This window comes from Meleagris gallopavo, chromosome 4 (genome assembly GCF_000146605.3).
Source record: "Meleagris gallopavo isolate NT-WF06-2002-E0010 breed Aviagen turkey brand Nicholas breeding stock chromosome 4, Turkey_5.1, whole genome shotgun sequence".
NCBI classification, from domain to species: Eukaryota; Metazoa; Chordata; class Aves; order Galliformes; family Phasianidae; genus Meleagris; species Meleagris gallopavo.
Genome location: NC_015014.2, coordinates 29,088,315 through 29,106,445, shown reverse-complemented (window position 1 = coordinate 29,106,445; position 18,131 = coordinate 29,088,315). Strand labels below are relative to the sequence as shown.

At 42.2% G+C, this 18,131-nt stretch overlaps 1 protein-coding gene across 3 annotated transcripts; it reads right to left on the bottom strand.

Annotated features, from left to right (window-relative positions):
• Window positions 1–1,286: 1,286 nt before the first annotated feature.
• ETNPPL (ethanolamine-phosphate phospho-lyase) lies at window positions 1,287–16,290 on the bottom strand. 3 transcript variants are annotated; one of them, XM_010709811.3, is made up of 13 exons: window positions 15,966–16,290; window positions 13,708–13,826; window positions 13,392–13,551; window positions 12,510–12,584; window positions 10,695–10,788; window positions 9,557–9,673; window positions 7,790–7,872; window positions 6,624–6,849; window positions 5,633–5,787; window positions 4,967–5,056; window positions 4,636–4,766; window positions 3,653–3,720; window positions 1,287–2,781 (listed from the first exon to the last, which is right to left on the bottom strand). In XM_010709811.3, exons 2-13 carry the CDS (start codon window positions 13,760–13,762, stop codon window positions 2,650–2,652), a joined length of 1,386 nt encoding a protein of 461 aa, XP_010708113.1. In that variant the 5' UTR covers window positions 13,763–13,826; window positions 15,966–16,290; the 3' UTR covers window positions 1,287–2,649. The 3 variants fall into 3 exon arrangements, with proteins under 3 accessions (XP_010708113.1, XP_010708112.1, XP_010708111.1); XM_010709810.3 differs by having other exon boundaries at window positions 15,992–16,290; XM_010709809.2 differs by lacking the exon at window positions 15,966–16,290 and adding an exon at window positions 15,086–15,192.
• Between the last annotated feature and the right edge of the window lie 1,841 nt (window positions 16,291–18,131).

Below are 18,131 nucleotides of genomic sequence, written 5' to 3'. Positions count from 1 at the left end.
AAACTCTTCACAGCTGGGATTGTGCATAATCTTATTGGAGGACTCTGAAATATCTCAAGAGCAATAATACAAATATAGTAATAGTAAATCTACTAAGTCCATCTCAGTTCCTGCTAACTGCTGGATTGGTTCCTGCATAAAAATGGAAGTGCTTTATTCCAAGTATATTAGATAAGTGCTCTCCTTCTTCAGGTTTAGCTCTTCCAAATAACTTTCACAATTAATCATAATTAGCGGAACATCAAGGTAGACAGCTTCTTGCCTTGCGAAGCAGAATCTGGCTGCGAAACAACAAACTGGAAGAGGTGTTTTTCCATATATTTTTAGCCTGTGTAGAAACAAGATGCAGGTATTATAGAGGCAGAGTCACACGCCCCTTGTGTTTGTGAAGATATGATCTTTATTTCCCTAATTGGATCTTCTAATTTCTTCCCATCTTTCAGAAGTTAAATATTAATGGTGTGCCGCAACAGTCTGTGCCGTAGCATAGCCTGGTGGACTGTGTTACTCCGAGCATTAACCCTCCCCATATCCCCACTAGTATTTCCTTGCTGGGAACCATGTGCTGCTTCTTTTGTGTGTTTATGGGTGATGTGTAATATAAGCAGCCCTCGCCCCGTACCAGGAGTGAGTTAAACTGGGCCCTTAGACACATTTCACGGTAGGAAACACTTGGGGCACTTAGGAAAAGCGCGTGACCTCCAAGAGGTAAGGAAGGAAATGGGCTGTTACTAATCCCTTTGATAGGTGCAGTGTGTTCAGGTGATTTAATTTGCTGACAGTGAAGAAGAGGTGGTTGGCCTCAAAGTAGCACGTAAGGAGGGCACTTCCCCAAGTTCCAGGCTTCAAATCCTCAGTGGCAGTCTTGATTTTGAGAAAAAGTTCCATGGAACTTTGCTCTTTGGTATATGTTGGTATTTGTTTTGATATACTAGTCTTGCAGCGCTATAGCTGGTCTGATAATTCCCCACCACCCCTCCGTATGAGTTTGACTTAGGACTCAGTAGCATCGTTCTGGAAAAGATCATGCCTCTTGATGCAAGGTTAGAAGGATCCAGTCCAATATGCAGCAAGGTCACACAAGTATTGAGTCGTGGCAGCAGAGGTAAGATTTGGCTTAGAAGAAGAAGCTCTACAGCATAGAACCTTGGGGAAACACAGCCATGCCAGTTCTACTGTGGCATGAAGCGAAGCCTAGCCCAAAGCTAAGTGTTTTCTCCTCATCAAATAGATGTTAATGAAGAATGAAATGGAAACAAAAAGAGCCTTGTGGAGGACTTCATAAGTAGAAATAACAGATTTATTTTTATGGAATTATTCAAGAATTGTGAAATAGAAAATAAGCCAGCTTGAGAAAGCCAGAAGTTACACTGGAAACATCAATGTTAATATAGCAAATTGTGGAAAATACAAAATTAAAGTGCTGAATCTTCAGACATATCAGTAGAATCACTAGCAGCAGTAACAAAATGGAACTCAGGGTAAGAAAGCTTAAAAGGACAAAGATTTTGTCTTTTTCCCAAAATACAAACCACTTGGAAGCCCTCAGTGTCTTCCATAGTGTGAAATTGGGCGTGTATGAAAAAAGAAAAGCAGGGCTTGTGCACTACTGAAATCTTATACCAACAAGGAGGCAAGTCAGTCCAAATTATCTGCAGCAAAGGCAGGCAGTGGCTGCATGCATATTTTATGCAGAGGTCATCTTATTTTAGTAATCTATCAAATGTTAGTAGTCATTTATGCATCAGGATCCAGTGCAACTGGTATGCAACGCTTCACCTCCGATGAAAAAGAACTAACAGAATTGCTATGAAAGGATCAGGCAGTAATTCCCATGACTTTCAAAACATCTAAAATCCGTGGGAATGCAAGCTGGGCTGTCCCTGGGAACCTCATTTTGAACCTCTACTAGCACATTTTGTGGACTGAGAGAGTTCAATATATAAACTTTTTCAAAAGAAAGATAAAATCTTACTCTATATAAATAGTTATCTATAAAAGTTGCTTTATCCCTAGAAAATTATGACCTGTTTTCATTTTCTTTGAAGACAAAGCAAGAATGGCTTGCAAAAATGTTCCATCTTTACACACACAGTAGTAGACACTTGGTGAAGTATCACTGACATTAGCAAAGCTACCCCAATGTACATCAGCAGGGAATATGATCCATAGGACCTAAGTTATACTAGGAGATAATAATGGCTTCTCTGTCAAGCAATGTTTTGTGAATTTAGCCATTAAAACATGGAAAGTGATTAACATCTCAATATTACATATTGAAATTTAAAATGTTGTAAAAATAGCATGCTAAGCTTATCGTGTTAAACTTAATGAAATTGGTAATTTGCTTGCATGGTGGTTAAGCAATTCAGATTCTGCGTAATGCGACTAAATCCTTCAATTTAACAGATTTTGTTTACCTGTGTCAAGCCTTCAATCAGTAACAAGGTATTAAAGTATCACCTGCCTGTTCTGTCACACATAGCTTTCAGACCACATGATACAATTCTTCTATATCTTAACATGTATTTTAAACTCTAATGAAGCTAGTTGGTATTAGCATAAGGCTCCAACAGATCCTAGCACTATTGCACTCTTCAGCTCAAAAACAAATAGGAAATAAATTCAATCTGAACAAGAAAACTCTCTTCATGTCCTGATTGTTTTACTTGGCACTGAGTGTTTTTCAGGATAAAAACCATTTTCTTGTCTGCAGGCAGCTCCATTCAAATGGCTGGTGCTTTCATTTGCAGACTCTAGTTGAGGACTTCCTTCATTAGCCTGAAACACAAACAAAATATCAATGAAGTTTCATGCTAAACTATCAGCACGCAGCCAACCGAGCTTGATTTCCATTAAGAAGCTCTGCACAGCTCTTCTGTTTTAGTAGCGCAACTTCTTGCTTTTGGAATAGATTGACCCGAGTGTACAAATGCTTGTAAGAGACATTTTGTACCCAAATTCTAGATTCATCTGTTATCTGGATAGCCAGTAATCCATAGTATCTCTGCCTTAATTACTCCTCCCTAGACAGCTGAGCTATTGCATCCTCGCCATTTGCAGCATCAACGGAAAACTCACCAATGAACACCTCAGTGAGCTTTCCTATAGCACAGTGGATAATATGTATTTTTAAGGGAGTGAGAAATTATATATGATTTGTCCAAAGCCAGTGCTGCAACTTAAGTAGTCCTAATTTGGATGCATGGCAACCATTCATACTCAAAGACCTGAAGTGGAAACTAAGTCTTTGGAACACTGCAAAAATTGGAACTCTTCCAGGCTGAAAGCAGGCTTAGAAAGCCAAATATCCATTGGCAGCACTCAGCACCTAGAATGAGTAAAATTCTTGACTGCTTAGAGCTCACAGTCATGTGCAGCCCAAAGTCTGGTAGATCTTGTTTACGTATCTGTAAGGCAGACAAGGCAATGGATTTGTCTATAAAACGTTTCTTCTTGTAGGTCTGTGTTATCAGCTCTTTTTAGATCTGCCCCAGTAACACAATCCTCTCAGGTTTCTTGTAATAGATTATGTTCTGAGCTCAGTTTCAATGCACAGAGCCACTCATACCACCACAAAGTACTTAACTAAAATCATTTGTTTCACCAAACATTTATCAGATTAAAATTTCCATAAAAATTCAAAACGTACTTTTATTTTACAACGTGTGTTTGTAGATACATCGTTTCCTGTCTTCATTCCAGTTGCCTCTTCTATTTCTAAGAAAAAAATAATTTAAAAGAACCAAGAGTAAGTAAGCATACAGTCATTTTAACAGCTGGCCGGATGAAAAGAGTACCCAATCAACTATTCCTCTGTGCATTTACCCAACAGGAAAGTGACTGAAGAATAATGAATACTTCCTAAAACATTTTCCCAAGGAAACAAGATTAATGTATTATGACCATGTAGCTTGTGAGTGTTTAGAGTGAACTTAGCAGCTTAGCACAGGGGTTCAGACAGATCTTTCAGAGCTGCCTGCCTTTGTCCAGTAAATTCATGTCAGTCTACCTCTAGTTGTTTTAATCTCAGGAGAAGAGAGTATCCAATTTAGAATGGGCTTGGAAAGCCCTTATGCTAATAGTATGTTATTAATAATAAATAACATGATGTTATTTTCCCCTGGATTGGTCCCAAGGTAGAAGATAAATAGAGCCTGAAGACTTTCAGGCTAAATTGGAGCGAGACAAGCAATTGTGCTCAAGAAAGACAGTTCAGAGGGAAGAAAAAAAAAAAACAAACAAAAAAACCCAAACAGAGCATTATGGAAAGTTTTACCAGTGTTTCAGCAGTGTCTTTCAGGTGAATAGTGAATTACTTTGTTTGCTCTTTACCATTCAGTTTGTGCAATCAAAATATGCAAAAGAAAACAAGTCCATAAGAGCAAAACTCAAGAGTGGGATTTAGCCTAAAAAGTTCTTTTAAAGAAAATACTGGATCAAGTATGTATGAGGCTTTTAAAAATTTATTTAGAAGAAATGACATTAAGAACAGCAGCTTGGACAATGACCACAGAAAGTAATTACTTCTCCTGACATGTAATGCCTGCATTATGGTACTGTGGCTGGTGCTCCCCATGTGTCATTTGGAAATGAGCAGAGTATTCTTTTGGGCACTAAAAAAAAAATACGTACCTGTGAGAAGTACATCAATTATCTCCACTACATGTTTTGCATCTTCCATAGTGAAACACATTGGTGGTTTAAATTTTAGTATATTTCTGTAGGGTCCATCTGCACTAAGAAGGATTTTCTGCTCTTTCAGCCTGTGGAAAGAGGGAGCATATGTTAATAAACAGTTATACAACTACATGGAGTCCTGTCCTTTAGGCGAAGTTCAATTCTGAAAATTATTCTAGTACCATGCTATCACAAGCTACATGAATTTAAACTGAAATTAATGAGTAACTACTAGGGAATATTAGGAGGGTTTGATCACTGTATGCAGTCTTTAGAAAATATTTACTTGTAAATGAGGTGAAGGGCTTCAGCTGTAGCTGGTGTTCTCTTTTGTTGATCCTTCACCAAATCCACACCAACAAACAATCCAACGCCTCTGGAGAAGAGAATATAACATGGAAAGATAAAATCCTGCATTCATACTGATAAAGTGTGTTAACCAGCTGATTCTGAATAAATTCAACTGGCTCATTAAGGCTACATTCTTTCTCTCATCCTGCAAACCTCAAAATAGAGTGCTGTGAAAGATAAGTAGCAAAAAAACAAGAAGAAAATCAAGAAGAAAAACAAAGGCAAAACTAAAGGTGGCTATCATGATACTAATGTGACGTGAGGGGAGCCCACACCAACATCTCCAGAGGAAATGATCTGAAGATTTGAATGAGGTTTCCATCATCCCAGGAGTGTACTGATGACTGGACTATTCTGTGATGATGGACTTTTCTCCTTTCTGTTCCCAGAGCCCTTCTAGGCTACATTTACCCCCTAGCTAAACAGCTGAACGGAAACACTTATTGGAAAATATGTTCTTTGCAGTATTGATGTTGGGTAGTCCAATTTCAAAAGGAGTGGCATGTAAATCATGGCATGTTGTTTCTGTGTTCCCCTCACCCCAGACTTGCAGATTTTCCCATCATCTCTCTAAAATACCTAACAGCCATGAAACACCTACCTGATATCTCCTACTAAGGGATGCTTCTTCTTTTGCTCAACCAGCAGTTCTAGGAGGTAACTTCCTACACGTGTAGCATTTCCTTGCAGATCTTCTTTTTCAATTACCTCCAGTACAGCCAAACCAATAGCACAAGACACGGGATTGCCTCCAAACTTATAGTAAAAACAACAGGAAAACAGAACCCATAAGAAATGTTCATCTGTGTCTACTCACGTATCTTTTGCTTGCCCTCTCCTACGTGACATGTAGTGAGAAAAGCTTAGAGAGGTTAAGATTTTGTGCTGTGCAAGCTGCGAAGGGTATTTCCCCATGGGCAGTGTTGCAAAGCCCGAGGAAGGGAGCTCCCCATTCCATCGCTTCAAGTTTCAGTAATTTGAAGATTTCACAGCTCAAGCATTCAGGCTGCTCTCATGATTTGCTGATTACATCTGCAGACAAAGTGCTCCTGTGAAGGGCAGTGGGTTATGGATCTGGTGTTTCCTGAACTATACCATATAAACTCCACTGAAAGCAGAGGGAATTAATGGCAGCTGGAAAGAAGTCACAGGAGCAGAAAAGAGGATTTGAAATAGCAAGAAAACTGCTCCTCTGTGGCATGCATGCCACTCAAATGTTTCCTGGTAGAGGGTCAGTTTTGTTAGGTGACAGCTGCACAGCAAATTCTGCCAGGACCTAACCCCACCTGCACAGCACTCGTAGCTGATCCTGTTCTGGATAATGAAGTGTTACATGGTCAGCATTTCAGAGGAAACAAGGGAGAAAAGGGAGTTAAGGTATAATTTATCTGTATGCATAGAAGCTGAGCTCCATGACTTGTCAGAGAGCTAGTGCTGGTCCATTTGTTTTTAAATATTAGACTGGCTAAGTCCAGCTCTTAGCAACATAATGTAATGAAGGATGCAGGTGTCAGCAGAATGACTCGAACAACTTGTAACTGCTGAATGTAAACTAACAAACAAAAAGGACAAACCTTCACATACAAACTTACTGTATTGAAATACTCCAGTCCAGAGGCACCAAACTTTTCAGCAATTTCCCTTGTTGTGACCACACAAGACATAGGGTGGCCATTGCCAATAGGCTTTCCCATGGTGACAATGTCAGGCACAAAATCTTCACCTTGCAGCTGGAAAGCCCAGAAATGCTTCCCAACTCTGCCGAAGCCAACCTGGACCTCATCAGCTATGAATACACCACCTGCTGCACGCACATACCTGAAAGTAAATAGAACGGTTGGTATGACTGACTGTGCAGACTGACTTAGAATAGGTAAATTAGGACAAGGATGTTTGCAGTACAGAAAATCTCTACTGTGAAACCAAGTTAGAAAAAAAAAAAAAAGAAAGAATATGACTGCTGAAGTATAATTCGGTACTGAACTTCAGTACTGGTGCTCTAGCAACCATGCTGTCTAAGCAGGCAAACCCCCTGGCATATATCCCATCAGTCTGCGTAAGAATAGCTTGGTTCTTCCCCTCTTCTTCCAAAGGCTGCTGCCAGGACTCTGCTTTCAGGAATAGTCTGACATCTGGATCCAGAATGACTTGAATTTCTCCTTTGTTGTAGTACTTGAGCACTACAAGTAGTACTACAAATACTTCAAGCTCTACTTATGCTTCATTGACCTGGCTCTTACTCAAGCCCTAGTAAACATACAGATCACTTATTCTGAGATTTCTGAGATATCCGCAGCTACTTTTTTTTTTTTTTTTTAAATAGCTGGATTTGAATGACTTAATTTCAAGCCAATTGTTTTGCCTTTAGTGTGACAATACAGAATTGGAATGTGCAACAGCGACTGGAAACTTGTCAAGCAGGGCTATAGCTATTTGAATCGATAAAATATTTGACTAATTGTTAACAAAAAAATTAGCTAATACTTGGAAGGAAAATAGAAGCACTGTGATTGTACTGCAGGGCTAACTCTCTGATGGTTCAACTTCATCTTCCATCAAACTTACACAGCCTGAACATTAAAGATAGACAACTGTGTAGCTAAAATAATTAGTTAGCTACTGTCCCATAGAAAATGAGGGATCATACTCTTCCGAACAAGAACAAGAGAGGGAGATAGTTGAATTGGATTAGCCCATAGTGAAAAAACATATTCGTGGTTAATTTTCCAGGTATGCCCTTCTAGAGCAATGTACATACTCTGCCACTTTCTGGAAATAGCCCACAGGCGGAATTACTTGGCCTCCACAGCTCTGCATGGATTCAGCTATGAAAGCAGCAATCTGAAAAAAAAAAAAAAACAAAACCAAACTCAGGTAAGAGCTATGTTCATCTGTTTCGCCTTTGCACAAAGATTTAACAATCTAGAAATAAACGTTGAAGTGTGTGCCCTAATTTAATCACACACTGGGTTGGACAGTTGAGGGCTCTTGAGAAGTTATAGCTAGAGAGCTTACTCATTTTTCAATAGGGGGTGCCCAAATTGCTGTAGCCAGGGTCGGCTTTGCAATATGATGAGAATTCAAGGACCTCCATTAATCCCTGATCTTACAGCCATTGAAATTGGAGATGCTCGCTGGTGTCAGTAGACAGGCTCCTGGAAGCTCTGTAATTTAATTTACAATTTACAGGAGGAAACACAACAATGTTCGCAGTTTTCTCCCCAAGAGATTAATAAAAACTTGCTTAGTGCCAGAACACTCCAGTAACAGGTACACATCAGCTTAACTGTTCAATCTCAAACGCCAGGCAGAGTTGGGTAGAAGATGACCTGAGGCTATGCGTTGGGCACCCCCGTCTAATGTAAATAACTAAACAAGTAAAACATCAGCATGAGGCACTTGACAAAAGAGGAGAAAAAAATATACAGATGAAATAATTCCAGTTGCTAGGAATGAAAAAGAAAGTTATTTCAAGTCAGGAAGGGCAAAAGTAGTGGATCAGTTACACTGGAACAACAAAATTTGTTTCATGTCAACATGTCTATTCAGCAGAGATATAATATTACCCCAAAGTCTCAGCATAAGTCTGCTATTTAAGGGGTTGCATCCCCACACCACTTTTGAACCCCTCCCTGATCATCAAGAGGTCTCTTTGGGTTGGTGCAGTCTTCCTGGAAACAAGGCCGAGCAGTAACGTGTAAAGAACCATACACTATATTTGAAGAGGCATGCTACAGCCAAAGAGTACGAAGCTTCCATAGCATGTGAGGCTTAGCCTTTAGCACAACTTGTCCTGCCACAGGTTATGTCACCAAAACCTAAGAAATATGCAAAAGACAGGAAACAAAGGAAGAAAAAAGAAAAAAACAAACACAAAACTATCCGTTAGTAGAGAATAAAAAAAGTTGATGAAAAAATTAAGAGCGATACAAGTCCATTGGACTATAAGGGAACATGTTGTTCCAATCTCCACTGAATGTGGGACTTTGAATCAAGACCTTAATGTCCCAAAATGCTAGTGCAATTGTACAAAATATTAATACACATTGTAAGTAGCCTGCTTACAGTTATTATTTATTTTAAATCAAGATCACATGACTAAAATACTGATCTTTTAAAATGACTCCAAAGTTAGGGTACTGCAGTCAAAAGTGTAACATCAAGGTTTTATCTACCATATTTTCTCCATCCTTGACACTTTTACATGTCTTTGCTAGAATTTTTGGTGTGGTTTCTCAGCTGACCTCCAAGCCTAGCTGTGCCTTAACATATTGACAGTCTACTGGTGCAGTGTATAAAACAGGGAATTAAAATGCTTTGGTTGTATCTACTGTTTACAACTGTATTATTGATCATTTCACTGGCGCCTAGAAAAATTATGGTAAGAGCATCTGGTTGAAAAAATGGCACATTTCGAACACGGAGGAAACTAAGTAGAGGAGTATATCTTTAGTTCCCTGTTTCATGCCCCCATTTTACACTTAGTAGATGAAACTTCAGCATTTCTAGAACACAAGATACACACCTTGCGTCCATTCTTCTGTGTTTCCTCAATAATCTTTTTCACCTCTTCAGCATAAGCGGTCGCTGGGTCTGGGTGATCTTCTCTATATCTTCCTCTATAGATATCTGGAGAAGGAGCCTGAAAAGACCAAAATATTTTTTAAAGCCCATCTTTCTGTGAAACATTTACTTCCTGTTTCTTTTCTCTTGCTCTGCATTTCTGGAACAGGATATACTTTTGTCTTTCCTCACAGATAAGAGCTAGTACAGTCTCAGTTTCTGAATGGAATTACAAAAAATACGTGTAGAGGAGCTTAAACACAAAGGCAGTCCTGTGCTGTATTCAGTACAACTGAAGGCAACTTGTTGAAAGCCATTTACCTCATCCACCTTTTCAATATCATCCCTCTCGCCTAAGACATAATGCCATGTCTTCGTCTCTCATCTTATTTTAAATTATTGCATGATGTTCCATTTCTGCAACTGCGTAAGTGGGTTTTCCAATCTGTCACTCGATTTTCAGCATTCTCACCACAGGAAGTAATCTGTGTGAACTTCACGCATCTACAATGTTGGAAGACGTTCCATAAATAAAGAAATGGAACCACTATAAAAAAAGAGGACACTAATCTGACAGTATGGTTAACACCAAGAAGTCTGGAGAGGAAACACCTCCTGGCAGTTTGATGTACTTCTCTAAGAGTGAATTTTGGTTTGGTAAAACATACAAGATTAGGCTGGAAATCAAGCAGTATAATGGCCAGTTGAATACCCCTGAGCTCTCTGCCCAGAACTGTGTGTACATGCGTGCTCTGCCTTTCTGGTTTTTGGAAATAGAGTCAAAATTCCTGTATATTCTTAGCCAAATTAACACAACAGATATCATCTACCTTCTTCAAACTGTGTATCTGTACAGGCCAGTGACTCAGGATACTTGTCGCACTGTGAAGAAATTCAGCTTCACAGCTGAGTTCTCTCTTTGAAATACAAAAGCAAGCAATTTCGCTGTTTTAAAGCCACTGACGCTCAAGTGTATGTACACTGGCATCAGCAAAGCAGAATGAAAGTACGTTTACACCCTGAAGTGAGTAACTGAATATGTTGCATAACAATGTAAAGCAAGCAAAACCAAAAAATAAAAAAAAAACAACCACACTTACCACATGCACAAACTCCTTCTTGCTGTCCTTTCCCAGCTGATTAAATTTATAGGGACTGATGTCAATCAGAGATGTAACATGGCCATGGTAAGCACTGCATGAGTGTTAAACGTTGAAGTCATTTTTCTCCAAATTTATAGAAGAGCTAAATTTACAACTATACCCATAAATAAACCAGACTAAGAGACTATATCTGCAACACAGTAGAAATGTTTGTGATGGGATCTTGGTTTAATTCACTCAATCTTTTCTTCAAGGCAGTATGAAACTGCTTTTGACTTTAACTAACTAGCAAGATTGGAACCAGGAGTGAGGATTTTTTCTTGCATTAAATCAGCTGCAAGTATAAGGACAGAAAAAGATGCTGTCCTCTGGGCTGCAACACCAGCTGCCCTCACCAATTACGAGCAAGGTAGACACCAGTAACATTGCAAAGGCTCTTAAGAGTTCGTACTGCAGCAGAAGATTCGTATTTTGTACAGCAGCAGCTCATCACTACCTTCCCCAAAGGCTCTACAGTCTTGACTGTTTGGCCAAGGCCAATCTCAGGATAAGGAGGAATAATGAAAGCCTTATAATTATGCTAAAAGTGGTTGCTACTGAGGTCAGCTTGACTTAGCAATTAGGAAGCACAGCCTTCTGAACGTAAGTTTATAACATTTAGTAGCTTCATTCAGGGAAAAAACACTTCCATTCAGCCACGAGCTTGATGCGAAGAAATCCTGAACCCCAAAGACATGTCACAATCTAATTGCAGAAGAAATAGCGTACAAAAGGGTTTGGGTCTTTTTTTTTTTTTTTTGGACACTCTTCTCTTCTTAACTCCCGTCAGACATCAAAATCTGCCACTGGAGCCAAAGAAAGGACAGAAAATACTCTGTGCCCCGGGCCCAAAGATGTAGCAAAACTCTGTAGAGCTTTGGAAAGTTGGGGCAAGGAAATACCTTATTGTGTTCAGGAAGACAAGACTTTGCAGTCAAACAGAATGACTGAGCCAGCACCATCATCAGCTTCTCCTTACTGAAGCTACTGGCAATGGCTCCAAATTGTGTCTGTGTAAGTCAAGGAGGGCTGGCAGTGATCTGACTGCAGCTGGGTCAAACAATCCTTCTGCTGTTCAGATAAAGATGTGCTCTTGCGGTTTCTCTAGTTGGATTTTCTGATCAAAGGCTGAGGAAAAGTTAGAGCCCTACAGTAGCATAACCAACCTTACACCTCTATCTAAAATAGACCCAGAGACATGGTTAACCACCTTTTCCATGACTGACAGCCTTTTCACCTCCTCCTGATTTTGTGGCTGCTCAATCTTGTGTGCTTACTCCGGAGTTCAGTGGAGAAAAGCTGAGCATCGGAGCAACAGAGCATCAGCACTGTTGCTGGATCTTTCTTCTTAACCATGAAGTATTTATTTATTTAGAATCATTGAATCCTAGAATCATTTAGGTTGGAAAAGACTTTCGTGATTATCATAAACACATCCAGCAGAGTGTGGCAGAAAGTCCTTTTCCAGAGTATCCCATGGGCTAGACCACTCACTGATGTTTCAGACTAACTCCCAACCCTCTGGACTGAATTGCTTTGGGTTGCTCTGTGTAAAATCCCTGTAACAGGTGCCTGACAATCTCTGTTTCTTACAAATCTTCAGAACTTGTGTTTATCCAAACGTGGAAAAGAGAAACTTATTTCCTGGCCTCTTCTCCTATGAAAGCCTTTCTTTCAGCAGACAGTACAAGCAGCAGTGGTTTGCTGCAAAGCTGCTTCTGAAGTAATTGTAGGAATTGATGGCTGCATCCACAGTCTGTCCTGCATACTTACTTTTCAAGGGTGATCACATCATGGTGTCCACGGTATTGCCGAGCCAGTCGTAAAGCAAGATCATTTGCTTCAGACCTGCATAGTAGCAGAGACATCCACAACACAGTGAGGAAGGGCTCCCAGTTAAAATTTGTTCTAATATGGAAGAGCAGGCCTGAGACACAGCAGGCTCTGTTACTATACAGAACACAATGCTAAGGTTGAGACTGTAAATGCCATTTAAGACAGTGAATCAAAAACAGCCCTTTGCACAAACAACAAACAAAGAGATGCATTATTTCACTCCCCCAGTTTGCTTGTACACATTTCCCTCCTCTTGATACCAATGAGACCGCTTAGCAGAGCAGTCAGCAGCTGGAAATTCAACACAACTGCAAGCCTTTGAAAAGCTACCAGCCCTGCGTGCACCTCCACAATGTCTCCATCCTTCCCAGCACCATCCAGCAGAAGAGGACACAGATCTGCTCCTGCTGAGAGCCCCAGACTCCTAGCCTGATCTGCAGCAGCCCTAGTTCCTACTGATTGTTGGGCAAAGTCAGTGATCACAGATTGGACAGACCATCTGAAGGAGCTACATGCTTCCAAGGTTGTGTGTCCTTTTAAACATAGCATTCACTAATTTGCTGTCTGAATTTGCATTTCTTGTTGTCCACCCCCCTCCGTCCCACCTTCTTTTGTCTAATGTTCTGCAGTTCCATCCTTTGGCTCTCTTGCACTGAGCAATCATACTAAGTCCTTCAATCAGTCGCTTATGGAAATAATTGTGTCGCTTATTACTAAGCTCCATTCCCACAAATTTAAGATTTGGACAAAGCTGTTCTGAACGTTCATCTTAAACGCAAAGAAAATAGCCTTAAAAATAAATAAAATGAGCAGACCTACCCAGAGTTAACAAAATAGCAAACAGAGAGTTTCTCTGGCAGGGTAGCAGTAAGACGCTGAGCGTACTGAACAAGGTTGTCATGCAGGAACCGGGAATTCGTATTGAGCAGTTCCATCTGTTTTGTTGCAGCCTTTGTCACATAGGGATGACTGTGGCCAACTAAAGAAGAAAACAGTTAATACTAGCAAACAGTCACTGAACCACAAAAGGACACTGAGGGAAGCCCTGTGACCATTTTGTCACTTGAAACAAGTGCATTAGGATTCCTATTAGATGTGAAGCAACAGAAGCACTCTTACAAGATAAACTGCTTACCATGTGCAACGTTGTTGATACAGTCTAAGTATTTCTCTCCAGTCTCATCAAACATATACTGGCCCTGAGCACGCACTATCTTCAGAGGGTCCTTGGCAAAAAAAACTTTGCAGGAAGGCCTAAAAAAATTGTGTAAAACAACACCATTTTAGTTCTTTGAGGAGTTCCCCCTCCCAAAGGGTTGATGGGGGGTTATCTACTGCAGCTCTGGAAACAGCTGCTTTCCTTCTCTGAAGATTGTCTGGGAGCAGAAGGTGGTGGGGAAAAACTGCCCCTGCGCCCACCTCCCCATGCCTGGGACCAGGAGCAGCTCTTGCCAGGGGCATTTTAAGCCATGGCTGTGTAGCAGTGTCCTCATGAGCACAATGGCTGCAAGTCTATCCAGGTGCCTGTAGGTCCCACTGCATTTCTGTTTGCATGGCTCACGGACGCGGCCAGCCAGCAAACTCACTGGGAGTAAAGTGAAGTTGTTAAGAATTGTTTCATGCTATAGCCAGAAGTTCCTTATGCAACAGCTAGTGGCTACACAGGTCACCTTCAGGAACAAAACACTGCCTCCTTGCAAGCTTTGTTTTCATCTTTCACAGGTGCTCAGAAAGGCCCTGAAATCTCTCTCAAATCAACAGCTTTGAGCAAAACTCTTAAAAGCAGCTTTCTGTAAGCACCCAAATCACGCTGGCTTCCAGCAGAACTCGGGTTCCTCATGACAGATCCAAAGGACTCTTCAAACTTTTTTTTTGCCCCGTGGAGAACACACCAGCTACGGAGTTATGTTGAATGGCATTACTGAGTAGAATGAAAACCTTCTAAACTTTTAGCAGTGTTTATACGGCCTCGGATAAACACATCTGTTTCCAGGTAACCCAGGCAGTGCTCCTCACACATCCCTCTGTCATCTCTGTTGAGATTGGAACCCTGTAAAGCCCAGAGGTAACTCCTAGAAAGCAAACCCACTTGCTTTCTTTCTCACACCTCACACTCCTGTTGCGTAGATCTTTTCTGCTATCTTTAGCTATTCCTCCGCTACACTTTACAAGAAGCACACTTCATCAGCATCATTATTATGGGGCATTTCTGGATGACACTGTTCTCTATTGCTCCGTGCCAGCCCTTTCTGCAGGTTTTTGGCGTCCACCCAATACAGCTCATGCAGGGAAGCACCGTCAGCAGCCGGCCCCTACAGAGAAGTCGATGTGCGTGCTTTAGAGGCCACAATCTCTGTGAATTTTTAGGGAGTTTTCTATACACCCGGCGTATTTAGAATGCCATCAGCAATAGCCAGGTTTAATTCTAACAATCTCAGCTTCTTTTTCACCTTCCTGTCAGAGCAGAGTGCCACAGCACAGCCCTTCTCCCGCCCTCCCCCCGCCGCCCCTACCCGATGTGCTTCCTCCGCAGTGCCAGGGTCTCCGCCTTGCTGTAGCGCTCCTCCATCCCACCCAGCATGGCACGGCGCGCCACGGGAAGCCCGGGGACTCCCTGCCTCTTATCGCGGAGCCGGCCCCGCCAAACCCCTCCTCCTTCCCACCCTTTCTCCCTCCCTCCGTGCCCTTCCTCCATTCCTCCTCCCCCACTCTGCTCCTCTCCCTGCAGTGCCAGGCTGCGAAAGCCGGTAGGCAGCGAACAGAAGGGAGACGGGGAGCCTCACTCCTGGAGCGGTCTGCTCTCCTCCCATCCTTCGTTCTTTTCACAGCACACGCTTCGGTAACACTGAGTAATTGATTCACTCGAAACTGGGGTCGTAATTCAAGCACATTCCCAATTCTTCTCCATCTCCCAGAATCTGTAACTGCATACTCGTACACAGCACGGGGCTGTAGTCCTGGCATTCTGATGTACTGGTGCATCCTATGTTAGGGCTGGCGGCACTTAACTATCAGTAGTCCCACTCTCTCCTGCTACCCACGGCAACACTGATACAGACCTGGGATGGTTCAGTCTGGCATTCCTTCATGGGTACCCGTGGTGACCATGGGAGAAAGAAGCACTAACACCAAGAGACCTTGCTTTTCCACACAGCAAGCCAAGCTGCTGGCAGAACCGCTTAGCTTTACCTCCCCTCTGCCATGGTGTACCTACAAACCATCCGGAGCTCCTTGAACCACAAAACTTACATCCACCTCCCTGCTGCCCCGCTGTGCCGGTACGAGCAGTCAAAGCATGTCTAGAATCACACACAGCTTTGCGTGCTGCTGCAGCTTGTCTTTTCTAGGTCGGTACCATTAGTCATCCCAGTGCTTGGAGATGCAGACACATACCTCCATATTTTTAGATATTTTTATACCTCTGCCAGGCAAGCCACTTTTCTTCCAGCTTCTCTAGTCGAGCAGCAGCATTTATATCCTACAGGCATTTTCTTCAGCCCGTGTTAATTTTGAAGTTCCCCAGCTTTCACAGCCTGTTTCATCAGCAGCCTCACGTCACCAATTAGCAAAGCAGATGCAGCCCAGGTGGCAGAGACCCCAGCAGCTACACCTCCGCATTCTCGAGAGCCAGCAGCCTCCCGTCCTCAGAGCCTGTTCCAACCAAGATACGGCACGGACTTAAGACGTTCTAGCTGTGTGCATTAGACACTGCGATCCCGATGTCGGGAGGAAGTTCAGGACGACCGCTTTTCCCACACCCCGTGCCCGCCTGCCCTCTGTCGGTGCTGGGACAGCGCGTCCCTCCGCCAGGGCTGCTGGCACTGCTGGTGCTGGGAAGCAGCAGCTAACTTGCGCCGTCCTGCCCCGTCTCGCTCTTTCAGAAACCCTGCAACACAAAGAGATGTAAGGGCTATGCAAGATGCCGTTCTGCCCTTTTACAAGCGTGCATTACTGGCCTGTCGTGCTTACATCAGGCCTTTGTGTTGCAGCTTTAGCAAAACGATGCTGTGTTAGCAACTGATATGATACTAAAGTTCTTCAGAAGAGTTCAGAGTGGGATGGGAACTAGCTTGGTACGAGGCAGGTTGCACCTGTTCCTTCAGAGCCACAGAAGGACATGCATCAGCTAAAATGCCCTTTCCTCTTGATGGATGGTTTTTGCACGCTTTTCTGATAGTGTCAGGAGTCAGGCTGCCACGTCTCACGTGTAGAGCAGAGGAGGACTTTTTCCCACAGTTAGCAGAAAGACCCTGCCTGAGACACAGGGCTGCCCAGCACGACACTACTCAGCAGTCCTTTCCAGCCCCTTCTACCTGTTGCCATGATGCTGTGAAGTAACATGTATTTCTCCGTGATATAGAAGATTATTATTACATATATTTTAAGTAGATATACTGTTTTCTCCATCTCATTCTGCTCACTTTCCGAAAATTTTGCTTTTTCCTGTCTCTCCGTAGGGAGTATGAAAAGGACGAAACGCTACCACAAGCAAATCAAAGTGTCCAGTAGAATGCCTTCCTCTCCCTAAATACTGCTTCAGAGTTGGTGAACCTATGAAAAATTGCACGTTGCTGTTTCATCCTGAAAGGCAAATCCATTATAGCTGGTCAGTGGAAAATGACCCACGCTGACGACATGTTTCTTCTCAGAAAGATAAAGGCAGGCACACGGTGCCCACTGTCTCTTTGCAGGAGCAGCCAGCATTACCTTCCAGAGCCATTTGCATGCATGCTGCTTTCTGAATGATGTTTGTAAAGAAATCATTTCAGTGCTGAACGTGCAAATAGTGTTTGCAGTTCTGCATTTGTAAAGGGCGATATATTCACGCAACTTCATGAATATCATAATAAGAAGAGTTGATATTTTTGTTTGCTTTTATTATTATGCCATACTTGTTTTTATGTATGTTACCTCAGGCAGAATCGGCTACATCGCAACACTCTGACTGTGCCACAGGCAGAACTCCTACAAGCACATGAAAAATTGCCAGGTACTTGTTGTTCCAGGAGGGAGCAGCCAGACAAAAGGTGATGCCAGCAAGAGCTCATGATTGCTTGGAATACTCAGCCATGCTGTAATCCGTACATATAAAAATGATAAGAGAATTTATTAGTACCGAACATTGTGTCTTGGCATACGCACATCACAGACCTGCATCTTAATTGCTGTGACAGGAGCTTCTGACTTCAGACACAAATTGCAGCACATTGAGTACAGCTACACTGGCAGAACATGCCCTCCTGTTGCAGGTTTGTGTATGGTATTTTCCTGAAAAATACAGTCCATGTATATTGACGTACATACAAACGTACACACACACACTTGCGCATGTGAAACATCTAAGCTCTGACTTTAGAGCAAACATTTAAAAACAGCACATCCTGTCTCCTACAGACAGGAAAAGGGAGAAAATGTCCTATGTGCAGTCAGACTGGGAACCAGCAGACTTCAGTGGAAAAGCAGATGAGTTCGTAACCCTGGGAAAATGGAAAGACTGCATTTCTGGGAACATGACTTGAATGGTTTGGCATTCCTTGTTTTGTTTTTCACATTTATTTG